This window comes from Epinephelus moara, chromosome 23 (assembly GCF_006386435.1).
Source record: "Epinephelus moara isolate mb chromosome 23, YSFRI_EMoa_1.0, whole genome shotgun sequence".
Taxonomy (NCBI): domain Eukaryota; kingdom Metazoa; phylum Chordata; class Actinopteri; order Perciformes; family Serranidae; genus Epinephelus; species Epinephelus moara.
The window spans coordinates 13486995-13501165 of NC_065528.1; the positions used below are offsets into that span (position 1 = coordinate 13486995).

Genomic DNA, 14171 nt, shown 5'->3' on the forward strand with positions numbered 1-14171 from the left:
TTATATATGTACAGCATCTCTGTGAGTGTGTGTGTGCTGCGTGCGAAACTTACTGAAAGGAGCTTCCACGTTATCGGTCGGACCTGTCTCGGGATTCCAGACCAGCTGAGTTTCCGTAGCTCCTCTGCAAAACAAGATCACAAAAACCGGAGGGTTCATTTTAGATTCACCACAGGGACTTTCCAAACGAAGACTTTTATTTCCCTCTAGAGCTCAGCTGATTAAATGGCAGGCCGATAATATCCGAAGATATTACATTATCACCAGTATTATTCTTCTCTCATTGCCAGGTTTTCACCAGCGACAGAGAGCATAATACATATATCTGAGCGGAAAACTTTGGGTTTTGATCTCAGATGTTGATACTGCCATCAACTTTAAAAATCTATCAGCCTCATATTCTTTCCTTGTTTTTAACATTTTCTGATTACAAATAAAGAACGACGCAATTAAAAGCCAAAGAGATATTGAGATGGAAGCAAAACAAAAGAAAAATAACTCATATTTAACCATTTTGGTTGCACCTGAAAAACTAATATTTTTGAAAAAGAAGTGTACCTTATCAAGCATTTTTCAATTGTATGAATTTCTGTCTTTTCCACTATAATTAATGTGCATTTACCAGCCTCCAGCTGTGTCCAGTGCAGTGTGTGGTCCATGATGCCTTTGTTAATTACTGAGTTGATGACATGGTCAATACTAAACATTAATGATAACAACATTTCACCAAAATATTATTGTATCACATGTATTCAACCGTGATGCATGCAAACCAAAATACTGAAATCATCTTTTTCTTGTTCAAGCATTGCAGGTAGGTATAAAGGTAAAAAGCAGTATTAAGCCCCGTTTCCACTCAGTAGTACAGTTCAGTTTGGCACTTTTTTTTCCCCGTTTCCACTTTGAAAAGTTGTGGACGGTACCAATGAAACCGTTCCGTACTAACCCATTTTTGGTCCCCCTTCTGTTGGGGTACCTAGCACACAGATCTGGTACTAAAAGGTGGAGCTAAAAAGATATACTAATTTTGATCTGATTATGTGAACTGCATATATTCCAAACCTCAGTCTGAGAAAAAAAAAAAAAAAAAAAAAAACGTTGTGGAGCGTTGTTCCTGTGGGCTCCAGCAACACTAAACCCCTGAACTTGCCTTAGGAGGACTAAATGCACAAACCCGCCATTTTTAAATATCTCATGGAGAGAGACTCTCACTGCAGCCTGTTTTATTCTGTTCTGATAATGTCTACGTGCAGCCGCGTTCTGTGGACGATAAACAAGGTGCAAACTGATTAAGGTGGAAATACAGTGAGTGCTAGACGGAGCATTGAGTGACAACAACCCCACCCACGAGAAAGAGTGCTGTTTGCTGTGGAAACACTTGGAAGATGGGTTACTTTTGGTTCCAAAGGTACCATACCGAAAGTGTCTGGTGGAAATAAGACTTAAGTTCCAGAGGTAGGTTTAAAGATTTGTAACATTAGAAATGTAGACTTTAACACAAAGGAGCTTGACTCAATTTGACAAAAAGAAATTAGATTTATCAGTTAAATCAGGCAAAATGTTTGCTGCAGTTAAAACCTCACAAATTCAGAATTTAAGACTACTTAATAACTTTTAAGGCCTAATATGTATAACATCAAATTGAAGACATTTTACAGACTTTTTAAGGACCTGCAGACACCCTGCTTACCATAACACAAAATCAACCCGATAAAAATAATTTTCAAACTATTACTGAATAAGCAAGTCATTCTTGGACATTATTCAGTCAATCAATCCACCAACCAGCCGACCAACCAACCATTTCCTCACTGTCCACACTTCCCTTACTGTCTCTCTTTCACATCAAAGAAATTATCTGATGGGTTAGAAGTGGATTATTAACTAGATTCTCTCTGGGCCAGTTGGGAGATCCGGCAGGCTATAATGTAAAATAAATCTGATGGAGAGGTGCAAATTGAACTTTTAAATTGGCAGAGAGTAGTTCCCTTTGGGTTCATGAAGACCTAGAAAATATAGCCCACTGCGAGGTGCTACACAGACATCCAGCCCATATCCATCTTTCTCTAACACACACACACATTGACAGGGAGAGACGGTGGGTGGGTCTAGGGCTCAACAGGATCTTGTGGTATTTAGTAAGCTGCGTCTTCTATTTCATCCTGTTTTTAGTGAATCAAACATGATAAGTCGATCACAATAAAGATGTGGGATGTAATCCCCCTCCAGCAAAAAGAGATCATGTTCATGTAAAGAGCTAAAGCTGTTGTTTGCAGCAGTGTTTCTGTAACAGTTTTTGCTCAGGGCTCAAATCTGACCTTATTCATGCCATGGTGTCTCCACCCTTTCCACTAGAAAACACATTACTTACCAATCTGACTAGCCCTGACCCACACTGGGCTTCCTTTGGGGCTATGATGTAATAGTCAATTCCTTTTGGATAATCCATGACTCATTTTCTTCACATCATATATTCTTCACCCAAATAAATGTTTCCTAGAGGGAAGTGAAATCACTGAGTGACCTCGTCGACCAGGACGAGGCAGTTTAGGATATTCAAGATATATGGCTGTGCGCTTTCCAGCAGTATTTCTTAAGAAGCAGCAGGATCCTGGATGAGTTCTCGCTAACATTAACTCATCCATTATTCACAGATAGGTCTCCCTCTGCCCGAGCCCTGCAAGTCTACAAACCCCCCATTAGCATTCAACAAGACGAGTTGCCACAGCTAAACTGAGGCAAACATAAAAACGCAGTGGAAATCTCTTCACTTGTAATTGCGCTGCCACTGTTTTACCTGCATTCCCAGAGTGAAGGAAGGAGGGGAAATTGATTTCCGTGCAAATGAAATGGCACTGCCTTAATATACTTTTCTGAGTAAGGAAGAAAAAAAAGGAAACAACTGTACCTAATGAATAAGCCAAATTCTTCCTCGACTCTTATTCAAGGCACAGGCTGGAAATTGATAAGCCCTTCGCACAGAGTGAACGGTATTGATTAGTGCTGCCAAATGACTCTGCCTTGCCTGTTCTTCAAGGCAAATGCAATGGAGAGTCAGAGACAGATAGCAGAATAGGAAATAGCAATCAGCTAAACAGCAATGGGCTAAGTCCATTGGCTAAATTGAGTGAAACGCATTAGAGCTTGTTCAGCTGATGGGAGAAGCTATTTATTCACTATAGTTCCTGTGCATCTTCCACTTAAAAATTCTCCCTTACCTTGTCCCCAGTGACTTTAATTATATAGAAATTCAATACAGTGATCTACTGCACAGCACGGCTCTGTTGGTTCGGATGGAGTCAGAGCCCCACAGTATGGGAAGGTTTCGATTACCCCAAGGTTACCTGTGAAGCTGCCAGTCGCATTTAAAAAAAACACAGATAAAAAACTCTCTCAGACACGACGCAGACCATAAAAGTTGCAGAGCAAAGGTGCCGCAGGAATTCCACAGATTCTCCCTGTGTCTATTTGCTCCTTTACCTTCATCTCCTCAGGAGTACAACAAGTGGAAGGCAATGTGTGAAAGTGTGTGAATACTGCTACTGAGTTATGTTGTGTACAGACAGAGGAAAAGCTACTGTCTGTTAAAAGCTTCTGCCTTCCCCTGAATCGGTAGCTTTCAAACGTAGTTAGCACTGTGCTTGTAATGTACATGCTGATATTCAATTTGATACTTCTATTTGCCTAGGTTTTCCATGACTGGCACCATGAGGCACTTACAGGAGAGCTACAGCATTTTTACATATCAACGTCTGTATGCAGATCTTGGGGAGAACTACTGCATGTGAACAAAAGTTGTATCAAGCTTTTTGTGGCTTCAGATGGAGCTGTGTGAAATCTAATAAACTACCTAAAGTAACGACGCTAGTGTGAGTATCAGCTGGGGCTTAAGAGTATGAGCTAAAGTATGAAAATGATAAAAATCTGGGGCATGGAGTTAGAAATAAACGAGGCTCCCAGACCTCTGTAGCTCGCTGCATATGCTGAGTTCCATTAACCCAGGAAGTCTAAAGTAGGAGCTGGGAATTACGTCACACCTGAGTTGACCACACTCCAGATGGAAAACCAAGATGATAGCAATACCAGTTGTAGCCAGGTTAGCCATTGTTAGCAATACCAGTTGATAACAATGCATCAGACTATATTTTGCGCATACAAACACCTTTATGTCCACATATAAAGGTTCAATAGTATTGTGTGTCCAACTGTTTAAGTGAGACACAAAATAGACAGAACTTCTAATAAACAGTATATTGCTACAGATTCCATAACTTTATGCGGCCATCTTGGATTTTGAGGTCAGTGTTGGTGAGGTCCCCCAACTTTTAAAGTCAGAAATCTGACATCAGGAGGAGTTCCACTTGAAATTTCCAATTGGGAACTTTGAAATCCCAACTTTCGAGTGCAAATTAAATGCACCATTATCTCTGCTTGAGGCTAGCTGCTTGAGGCTTCATTAGCCAGTGGTCTCAGTTGCATTGTGGTTAATGTAGGCAACAGATTTTGGCAAGAAAAAAAGAACACTAGAAATTCAAGAAAATACCTCTTTATCAATGTTGATCATTTTAAAACTTTACATAACATCTGACAACAATACAGGAGATGGAGCACTTATAACAAATGATTTCAGCTACTTTTCTGTAGCCTGGTTCCAGACCATAGACCCCGCCCACTCAACTGAGTAGGCTTGCATTACTGGTCTGGCATACTTCAGTGAATTTGCGATTTATCTCGTCCAAACGATGGACGGACCAATGAACGCCGGGGGTCTAGCGATTAGCCAATCAGCACCATGCTGATGTCAAGCTGTACGCCGGTGGGTAACTGGTGAGGATAGCAACAATGGCGACCGCTACAGATCCTACAGACCACATTAACGACGCTATCGAGGTATTTCGCCACTACTCGCGTTAATGGAGGACCAAATTAAGGAAGCTGCTAAACTGGATTTAACGGCGATGCAGCTGGGCGTGCACGACGACGGAGACATTTTAAACGGGCAATGCTCGCTTGTTTTCTGCACCCCCGAGGCATGGATACTAATGACGTCACATTCTGGGTGAGTCGTTGATCTCTACTGATTGGTTAGGGAAAAATCAAATTCCCTCCCCCTTGTAAATCGCCTTCAATGGAAGCCATGTCAGACTGAAGGTTCTGAGAGCTTCAGTCTGACACTCAGGCTAACTTTTCTGTTTAATCTGAGAAAAAAAAACTCTTTATGAAGCAATACCTGATGTAACTGAAGAGATATAATACAGTATTGATGCCAGCATGGGCAAAACTGATGGCACTCTGGTCCTGTCCCTCCGCTGAAATCAATTTAAGTCCCAGTACAGTTTGTTAGAGCACATCCTTTTTTGCAGGCTCATGAAAGAGTATTTCAGGAGCTGTGGCAATTGATTGCCACCACTGCATGTAAAAGCACCAAGGAGGTCATAATTTTTATTCCCAGTCAAAAGTCAATCAGAACGAGCTTTTGATTTCGACCTTTAAAATCCAAAGCAGGATCAGCACTTCTCCCAGTATTTGTCAGTCTGACAAAGAAAAAAACGCAACACTTCAAAGACAACACAGCGTTATCTTAGCAATAAGACAAGACACCATGGCCACTACTGGAGTCGAGATGCCAAAGAAACAACAGTACAGGAAAATCCCCCTGCCTCCCTAAAGTCTCCGATGTGGCAACATGTTGTATTCCTGGTGAGTTATGCAAACAACAAATGTGTTCTTGACAGAAAAACTACAGTTTGTAGGGTATGCTACATGCAGGTACCATAGGACTCCTCAGGAAACAAGCTGGCATCATAATCAAATATGACTGGGAAAAGAACATTGGCACAGGCAACTCTTCCATCCTGGCACCACCAGGATCTGGGGGCTTTTTGCAGGTGAGAAAACTTGAGCTGTTGTTGTAAAGTTCCCTTCCTCCATCTAGTTTCTCTTCTTTTTGTTTGGGGGTTTAACAGTTTGTTTCCAACTGACTGGTAAAATAACTCATTGTTACTGCATTTTAAATAAATTATTTAAATCTGACCATATGGCCCTTTGTTTGGTACATTGCTGCACTGTCGCCTCACAGCAAGAGGGTTCCTGGTTCAATCCCAGGAGGGAGCCCTTCTGTGTGGAGTTTGCATGTTCTCCCTGTGTCAATGTGGGTTTTCTCTGGGTACTCCGGCTTCCTCCCACAATCCAAAGACATGCAGGTTAATTGGTGAGTCTAAATTGCCTGTAGATGTGAGTGTGAATGGTTGTCTGTCTCTATGTGTCAGCCCTGCCATAGTCTGGTGACCTGTCCGAGATGAGCCCTGCCTCTTGCCCAATGTCAGCGGGGTAGGCTCCAGCCCCCCTGCAACCCTCAAGAGGATAAGCGGTTATGAAAATGGATGGATGGATGGATGGATGGATGGATGGATGGATGGATGGATGGATGGATTAGTAGCTAGTTACTGTCAGCAAATAGTTTGTTGGGCACAGGGAAACAGATCTGTGGGGACATGAGACCCTAAAAAAGAGGGTGGATCACAGGGAGTACCACCAGTTGGTCCAGGAGCTTCCCCCCATTCAACCTGCTGTCGGGGCAGTTTCTCCTCCATTATTTACCAACTGTAAACTTGTCGTGACCATGACAGAAGGCCCGCCTCTCAAATTATCTGATTGGATAATGGGGAAAAAAACGTGACAAAAAAAGAGATTACGTGGGGTGCTCTTCCGCTCTGAGTTAAAGTTTTTTCAACTCAAGGAATTCAAAGTGCTCCGACAAAAATGCCAGGCCCATAGATTGCAGAAACATGAGGCACATTGCAACACAAAAAATGCGATCAAAAAGCTTAATTCTCATCAAAAACAATTACAAAAAACACCTCCATCTGCTAAAATGCGTTCTGTGTGGTAGGGGCCTTATGGTGGCGTAGTCATCAGCGTTGGGGGGGAAAAAAAAAGTTTAAATCAAAAATCAATTGTGACCTTAACATCGAAAGTCAAACTGAATCATGGATTTGGAAAATCGTGACACCTCTACCAAGCACATGTGCATACACTTTTCAAATTTGCATCAACTTTCACAGCTCCCCATCACAATACTGCCACATGAATTTTTACATCTTTGAATCTCTTTTGCAAGAGCCTGAGTGTGTATTTCTGTACTCTGTATGCACCATTGCTTGCAATTATGCCTTTTTTACATGCAGAGTGGGAGAGCCACTGTGAAGTTATGCAGAAGCCCCTTACAACAAAGTCCAAGACTTTAAGGGTGAAATCGTTATCCTGCATGCACCTCTACATTCATTATGCTCCTAACAGCTAGTCAGGGGTGTCTCTCCTCTTGCCTTGCACCTTTTGAACCTTCATTTGCACTGTCGGACAAAGAAATGAGTCCATGAATCTTGTGGGCTCAGGCTTAATTAAACTATGTTATATTTCCCCCAACTGGCATTAATCTCACCATGGGGGGTTACAGAGAGGAGGGGTGAAAGGACGGAAGGCACGAGTTAGCTAATGGTCTTTACCATCCTGACGCTGCAGTGATCTCCAGAAAGCCCCGTCCCCTTTGGTGAAACACTTTGTATTGCAGGGAGGGCTGGTAGAAGGGGGAACGTACGCACTGATGAGGCGTGTTTGTGTGTGGGTTTATTGTAGAAGTGTGCAGAAAGGGCAAGGGGCAAATATTTACTTGGCACCATGTGGCCGGCAGAACAAGCAGATGTGCCAGGAAGACCCATACATCATATACAGAAAAGCGCACACACAGCCTCTACTCGCTGTCTTCCAAACACTCTCCAGCAGAGAGATGGACCACTGCAGAATCTAAATCAGTTAGCCCAATGTGAGCCCAGATGCCTTTTAGACCCAGGTAGTACTGATGCACTGCGCTGGTACAGTACATAAAAGGACAGTGGTCAGTTCTAGTAGAAAATATTTTTCCAGTTTCACACATTTCAATTAGTCCTGGGCTAAAATCCTGCTTTAAGAGGAGATCTGCATAAATATGTAATCCATAATCCATCTGTGAAATAGTCTCTTTATTCTAATGCAAATACACTCTCACAGGAAGCATGTCTATAGCCCTATTTCCTAAATGGCTACTATAAAGCTATACTTATCTCAGCTCCAATTCCAGAGAAATAATTTCTGAGGTATAAAACTCCATTCCCCACAGTGGGCAGAGACGGAGAGGGCAACACGAGCATAGTTGACATACAGGCTAAATTGCAGATGTCGTTTCATTAGTGTGAGGCCAGCTCATCTCTCAGAAAGCATATCTGACTCTCTGGGGCATCTCTTGTGCATTATGAATGAGACAGCCGAGCCCTCGCTCCGCTGGAATAAATTAAAGGCATTTCGTGACATTTTGAAAATTAATCTGTTGTTTTTTCGCTCAACGGGCACTTGTCACAATGTGGGTGAAAAAAGTTTCTGCGACCGTCCCGGAGGCGACGAGGGACTAGCCGTCTCCGTCAGTTTCGGTGAGCGAAGTTAACAATGCAAACAAGCCATTTCTGGATGACATATTTGTCACTCCCCTCTATACATAGTAATCTAAGCCAAAAAAAACTACTAACTGAAGCTGTAAAGACATTCCTTTAACAGGTCTCTACAGAAACAATGCAGAGGCATTAAAACTCAAACTCAATTTACAGCCAATTCACCCCACAGGCAATCATTTCAAAGTATACATATAAAAGTGCAAGCGGGGGCAAGTGAAAACACAATTTCCCTTTTGGGACCAATAAAATATCACATTATTATATACATGCCTTAGAATTAGTGTGATCAGTATTGTGGGTGTTTATCATGCTGGCAGGCGCAGACCTTAGGGGATTGGTCTGGGGAGATGGTCTCAACCCTGGAGGAAGCTAGATTCCTCACTGGCATGAAAAACACCTGTAACATCAGCAATGAACAACTCAAGGGCAACTGCTTCCAGGCTTTCCTCTGTGTGTCGACTGTATTCCATTATGCATGAACTTACAGGGGTGCACTTTGTCTTGGCTGGAGTTAAGCTGGGGACCACAGGGGGTGATTAGAACTCCATGTACCTTCTGTTGAACACCCCACAACAGCTGCTCTGATGTGGGACCCTCAGAGGTAATGAACGCTCAATGACTCTTGAAACATTCAGAGGGCAAAATATAACTAAATATCATGTTTGTATTTCATTTTAACGTATCTGACCAGGCGAGATAACCAGCAGTGTTATAAAGCAGCAGATCGAGAGTAGTTGCAAAGCGAGGGAAGGTCACATCAAATGAGCACAAAGTGTTTCCTAGCGCTGTCGCTCATGTGCCTCTGCTAGCAGCGGCTCGAGCGAGGCAGGTGGGATTGGGTGCCTCGTTAAAGGCCACCTCAACTGTACTGTACATGCTGAGGGAGGCGAGAATGTGTCTTATTCACCTCTCTGGCCCAGATTCTCTTAGCCTGTATGGGGATTTCAACCACTTTCATGTGGGTCACAGGATCATTTCTTTAACAGCTTGGCTATGTAACACATTTTTAGAGGTAGAGGGCCTTCTGTTCCAGAGGTAAGAAAACTTCAATCAAAATCCCATTGACATTTGTAATAAGGTAAATGATGACTCCTTGGGTGAACCCTTGTCTACAGCAAGTTCAGACCATAGACTGTAAAAAAAACACCCACTGGCCTGTAGACTTTTCTGAAGACTTGAACCTGGCATTTTGAGCCAGAGATGACTATATTTTTCAGTGAGGGGTTAACGCTGTGGCCCCAACCTTAATTATGCCTAATTTTAAACCTTACTAAAATTTAAACAGGTGAGTTATGAAAAAAATTCACTCTCGTACAGTTGTCATGAGAGTGGAAATTAGCAACAGAGACCAAAACTGGTTTTGTACCAGGCTGTAAACATGTTTATTTCCGCTGTGAAGTATTTTAACCTGGGGATCAACAGGGATTGACTTGCTTCTGGAGCCAGCCTCAAGTTGCCATTAGAGGAACTGCAGTTTTTGGCACTTCTGTATTGGCTTCATTTCTCAGCCCCATAGGTTACCACCCGGTTCAGACACCATGTTTTTAATAACAAAAGGACAGAGAGGAATGAACAGTGTATATGTTCTTTATGCAGCAGATAATTTCTTTTAAAAAAGACTTCGGCAAGAGCTTTAGTGGATATTATGGATCTTTACTACTAATTTTTCTCAATTAATTAATTGAGACCAACCATTATGTCTACAAAATGAAAGAAGAAAATGTACATAATAATATCCCAAAGTCAAAAGTGCTGTATTTAACTTGCAGGTTTTACTGGATCAACACTTCAAAGCCAACGGTATTCAATTTATTATCACACATGACAAAGAAAGGTATCAAATTCTTACATTTGAGAGGTGAATGTTAAAAAAAACAATGAATTGATTATAAAAATGTGGTTAATTGATCGACGAATCGCTGCAGCTCTATTATGCAGGTGTGAGTAGTAATGCATTTCAAGTGAACCTTTCAAAACTGGACATCTAAAACCTAAAAAAAAAAAAACCTAACCTAAAACAAGAAGCAGCTTCCAGCGACAATCCCTGACCACATCTGGCCATTTCCATAACAAATTTAGAAAAGACGACAGCTACATGATGAAGCCCTTGTTGTACTTCCCATAAGATACTGAGATCTATGCTTTTAAAAACTCAAGAAAATGCAAGTTCAGTGAAGTTTTACATACTGCAGGAGTTAGCTGGCCAACATTAGCTATGCCAATTTTTAATGTTAATATTTAGTGTTATGATAAGGGAGAGGAGGTAAAGAGGAGGAGAAGGAGAGAGTGAGAGATTGTTCATATCTCAGTTATATTGGCTGTCCTGTTCTACTTCATTAAAGAAGGTTTTATCAACAAGTGCTGTTTTCCATTATTTTGCAACGGCCCGCACACCCTAAAAATACTAAAATGGAAAGTTACTTGCACTTGGAGTTATGTATCAATGTGTTTTTTAATGGGAATATTTGTACTTTCACTGTAGTATATATTTTCAGTACTCTTGCAGTACCCACCACTGCTTTCATGGATATGAATATGACATCAGGAATGTGTCTCTCTGTTGGGGCTGGATCTAAGGATTCATTAAGAACTGAATTTAGGTTCTACTGTTCATTATACACAACAGTTAAGTGCTACCACTAGACTCATGCAGGCATTCATAAAGGACTAGTTGCTTCCAGAATGGACTGAAACAATAGAGCTCTAGGAGCTTAACTGGCCGAGTGAGAGCTTTTACCATAAGCAACCAAGCAATATGAGGCAGTTGTGTGATAGTGTGTTCCTGCACTTCTTCCACGTCTGCCCGTCTACTTGCCTGTCAGTCAGTCTACCTGCCAGTGTGCACGGTTCTGTATGAAGGCCAGTAAGAAGAATAGAAGACAGCGAGAAGCGCTGTCAGTCAGTGCTGGCTGAGCAGGGAGCTGATGGGAGCAGGAGGGAAGACGGTTGGCGGGCCGGAGCCATGCACTATTCAGGCATCATTCAGACGGAGCGCGACCACTGGGGCAAAACACCACAAGGTTCTTGGCAACACACGTGCACACACAGGTATGTGAATACCGCACACACCTGCCAAAACTGGGGTTTGTACTCTGCAACAGGAGCTACCTCAGCAAATCCAAATTTGGGACTGTAGCACCACTATCAGTCATTATATCTCTTGCTTTAAGTAGAGCAAGAAAGTGTATGCTTCACAAGCACTATTATTATATGTGCCACCTGTGTGATAGCCATGAGAAGTCTTGCTATGGTAAAAGGTAGGTAAATACCATCCATTCTTCTCTTGTCGCAGGCGTTGTCTCTGTGTCATCTGAAGCTATTTTGCCAGTGAGGTCAGAAAAACAATACAATCAGGACAGACACCTTTATCATGCAGTGTATTAAAAAGTTAAGCTCCCCTCCTATAAACCTTGAATGCTGTGAGAGAGTCCTGAACGGTCTAACTCATCTAGAGGACAAAGTGATGGCGCCAGGGAGCAGACGGCTCGTAAACTAATGGGACTCTTGTAAAAAGATACTCCCCCCTGGATTATACCTGCTCAGGAGGCCTGATGGATGGCCCAGATGGCTGGGAGAGGACACCGAGCATAGATGAGTATACAGGTGTGAGAATGTGTGTGAGTGTACAGGTGTGAGAATGTGTGTGTGTGTGTGTGTGTGTGTGTGTGTGTGTGTGTGTGTGTGTGTGTGTGTGTTTTCAGTGTGCTATAACTCAGATTTGTATAGGCAATTCCCTGAGGCTTACCTTGCTGTTAACTGATTCACATGAAACAGGTTCCAAAATATCTGACCTGGTGACTTTTTTTTTTTTTTTAATTAACATTTTATGTGGGAATATGTAGACACTGTAAATTTCAGTTATGTTACTTTTCCAGGTGATTGTTATATTGGGACGAACACATTTCCACATTTCAGCTATTCTAAAAAAAAAAAAAATCCTAACTCATTAATATGCTAAATGAAATCACTGCAGATTCAAAGGATAATGAGCTACCACAGTGCAACCGGTCGTTGTGGAATTCAGGGAAAATAGTAATGCTGATGAGAAGACAAACACACACACACACACACACACACATAAATATCCTGTCCACCTGCCACTCAACCAGCAGTGTTTCTATAGAAAATAACACATGTAGAACTTGTTTTTTTTCCTTGTCTATAAAAGACTTATGTTATCCTCGACACTTGAACAACCAATTAGTCAGTCGACAAAAAAATGACTCACCAGCAATGTTGATAACCTTTAAGTAATGTTTTAAACAAAAACAGACTTCCTCCAAACTGTCAAATGTTAGTATTTTCTGTTTTTCTTTTGTAAACTGAATATCTTTTGGTGTTGGGCTTTTGGCCCAAAAAAAACAAGTAGTTTGACACTTTGGACATTTTAGAAACTTAATGATTAAGCGAGAAACAAATCAATGTATTGAAGCTGTAGTTGGTAACTTTGTATGAAAATAACTTGGGTCTAATTTGCGGAAACTGTCACGACATTCCCAGAGTCCTACATGAAGCAAATAATAATTTAAAAAAAAAATAAACATCTTCCTCTGCCTCCTCATAGTGTTTCTAATGGCATTTACAAGAATCCACCACACATGAATGGTACCAACCAATCAGAGCTCAAGAGTCTCTCACACAGCTGTCAAAAAGTCAGACGGCCTGCCCCCAAGCGGGTCGCGGTGACATCTCACTGGCCACAGCCAGCCAACCCCCAAGGACCCTGCTTTTGCCCTCAAATGAGCCACGTGTGTTACAAGACTCTACTCTCTCCTGCATCCTGCCCCACACCAAACCAAGCCAAGCCAAGTTAAGCCAGCCCATGACTGTCCAAAAGGGGTGAAACTGTCACACAAGGCAGCGCTGATAATATATGAATCAAGATTTTGCTACTGCACTGCCTATTTCTCGCCACAGTTGGTTTCAGAAACATATTTTAGTGTACCGTTTAGCTGTAAAATGACAAAGTTTGTGATCCTGTCTGCAGGCCTCAGTGTCTCAGAGGATGATGGTGAATCAGCCTCTGAGACGCCATCATCCACAGTTTAAGGGATGAATACTTAGGAACACTTGATCAGCACTAGGGTTGGGACTCGCAGTTTAAGGGATGAATACTTAGGAACACTTGATCAGCACTAGGGTTGGGACTCGTTAGGATTTTATCGATTCCGATTCCTTACCAATTCCTTCTTAACGGTCCGATTCCTCTTACCGATTCCTACATTATATTCATTATACTTGCTATACTTAAACAAGTATATAATAAACACAAATGCAATCATACAAAAACTAGTGCACAGTACAATTAGATGAAAATACACATTTGTGTGTGGTGTGTATTTCAGATTTAGAGCTTGTATCATCTCCCTGAGAATAAATAACAACAAAAAGTGATTCTCTGATTTCTACAGTAACACTGTTACCTCAAATTAACCACAGCAATGTAATAAAAAATACTTGCATGCATTCATGCTTGGGTACTGTTATTTACGTGACAACACCTGAACAGAACACACACACACTGGCTGTTTGTTTCTACCGCTCCCCTCGCTGGAAGCCTCGGACCCCCCGCCGCCCGCCTCCGCCTTGATTAAACGCTGAAAATTAAATAAAAGAGAGAGACAGGTTTTTCCTATTTTATCTTATTTTGTTATATTTCTCCCTCTCCCCTCGCTGGAAGCATTGGAC

General features: G+C 41.9%; 1 protein-coding gene across 2 annotated transcripts in view; it reads right to left on the reverse strand.

Moving 5' to 3' along the window:
• Positions 1 to 14171, reverse strand: part of tbc1d22a (TBC1 domain family, member 22a) — a 205482-nt gene that overhangs the window by 166064 nt on the left and 25247 nt on the right. For both annotated transcript variants that reach the window (XM_050036699.1, XM_050036700.1), the window contains exon 6: positions 54 to 124. In XM_050036699.1, the coding sequence (XP_049892656.1) occupies positions 54 to 124 (71 nt within the window). The remainder of the gene's footprint in view (positions 1 to 53; positions 125 to 14171) is intronic.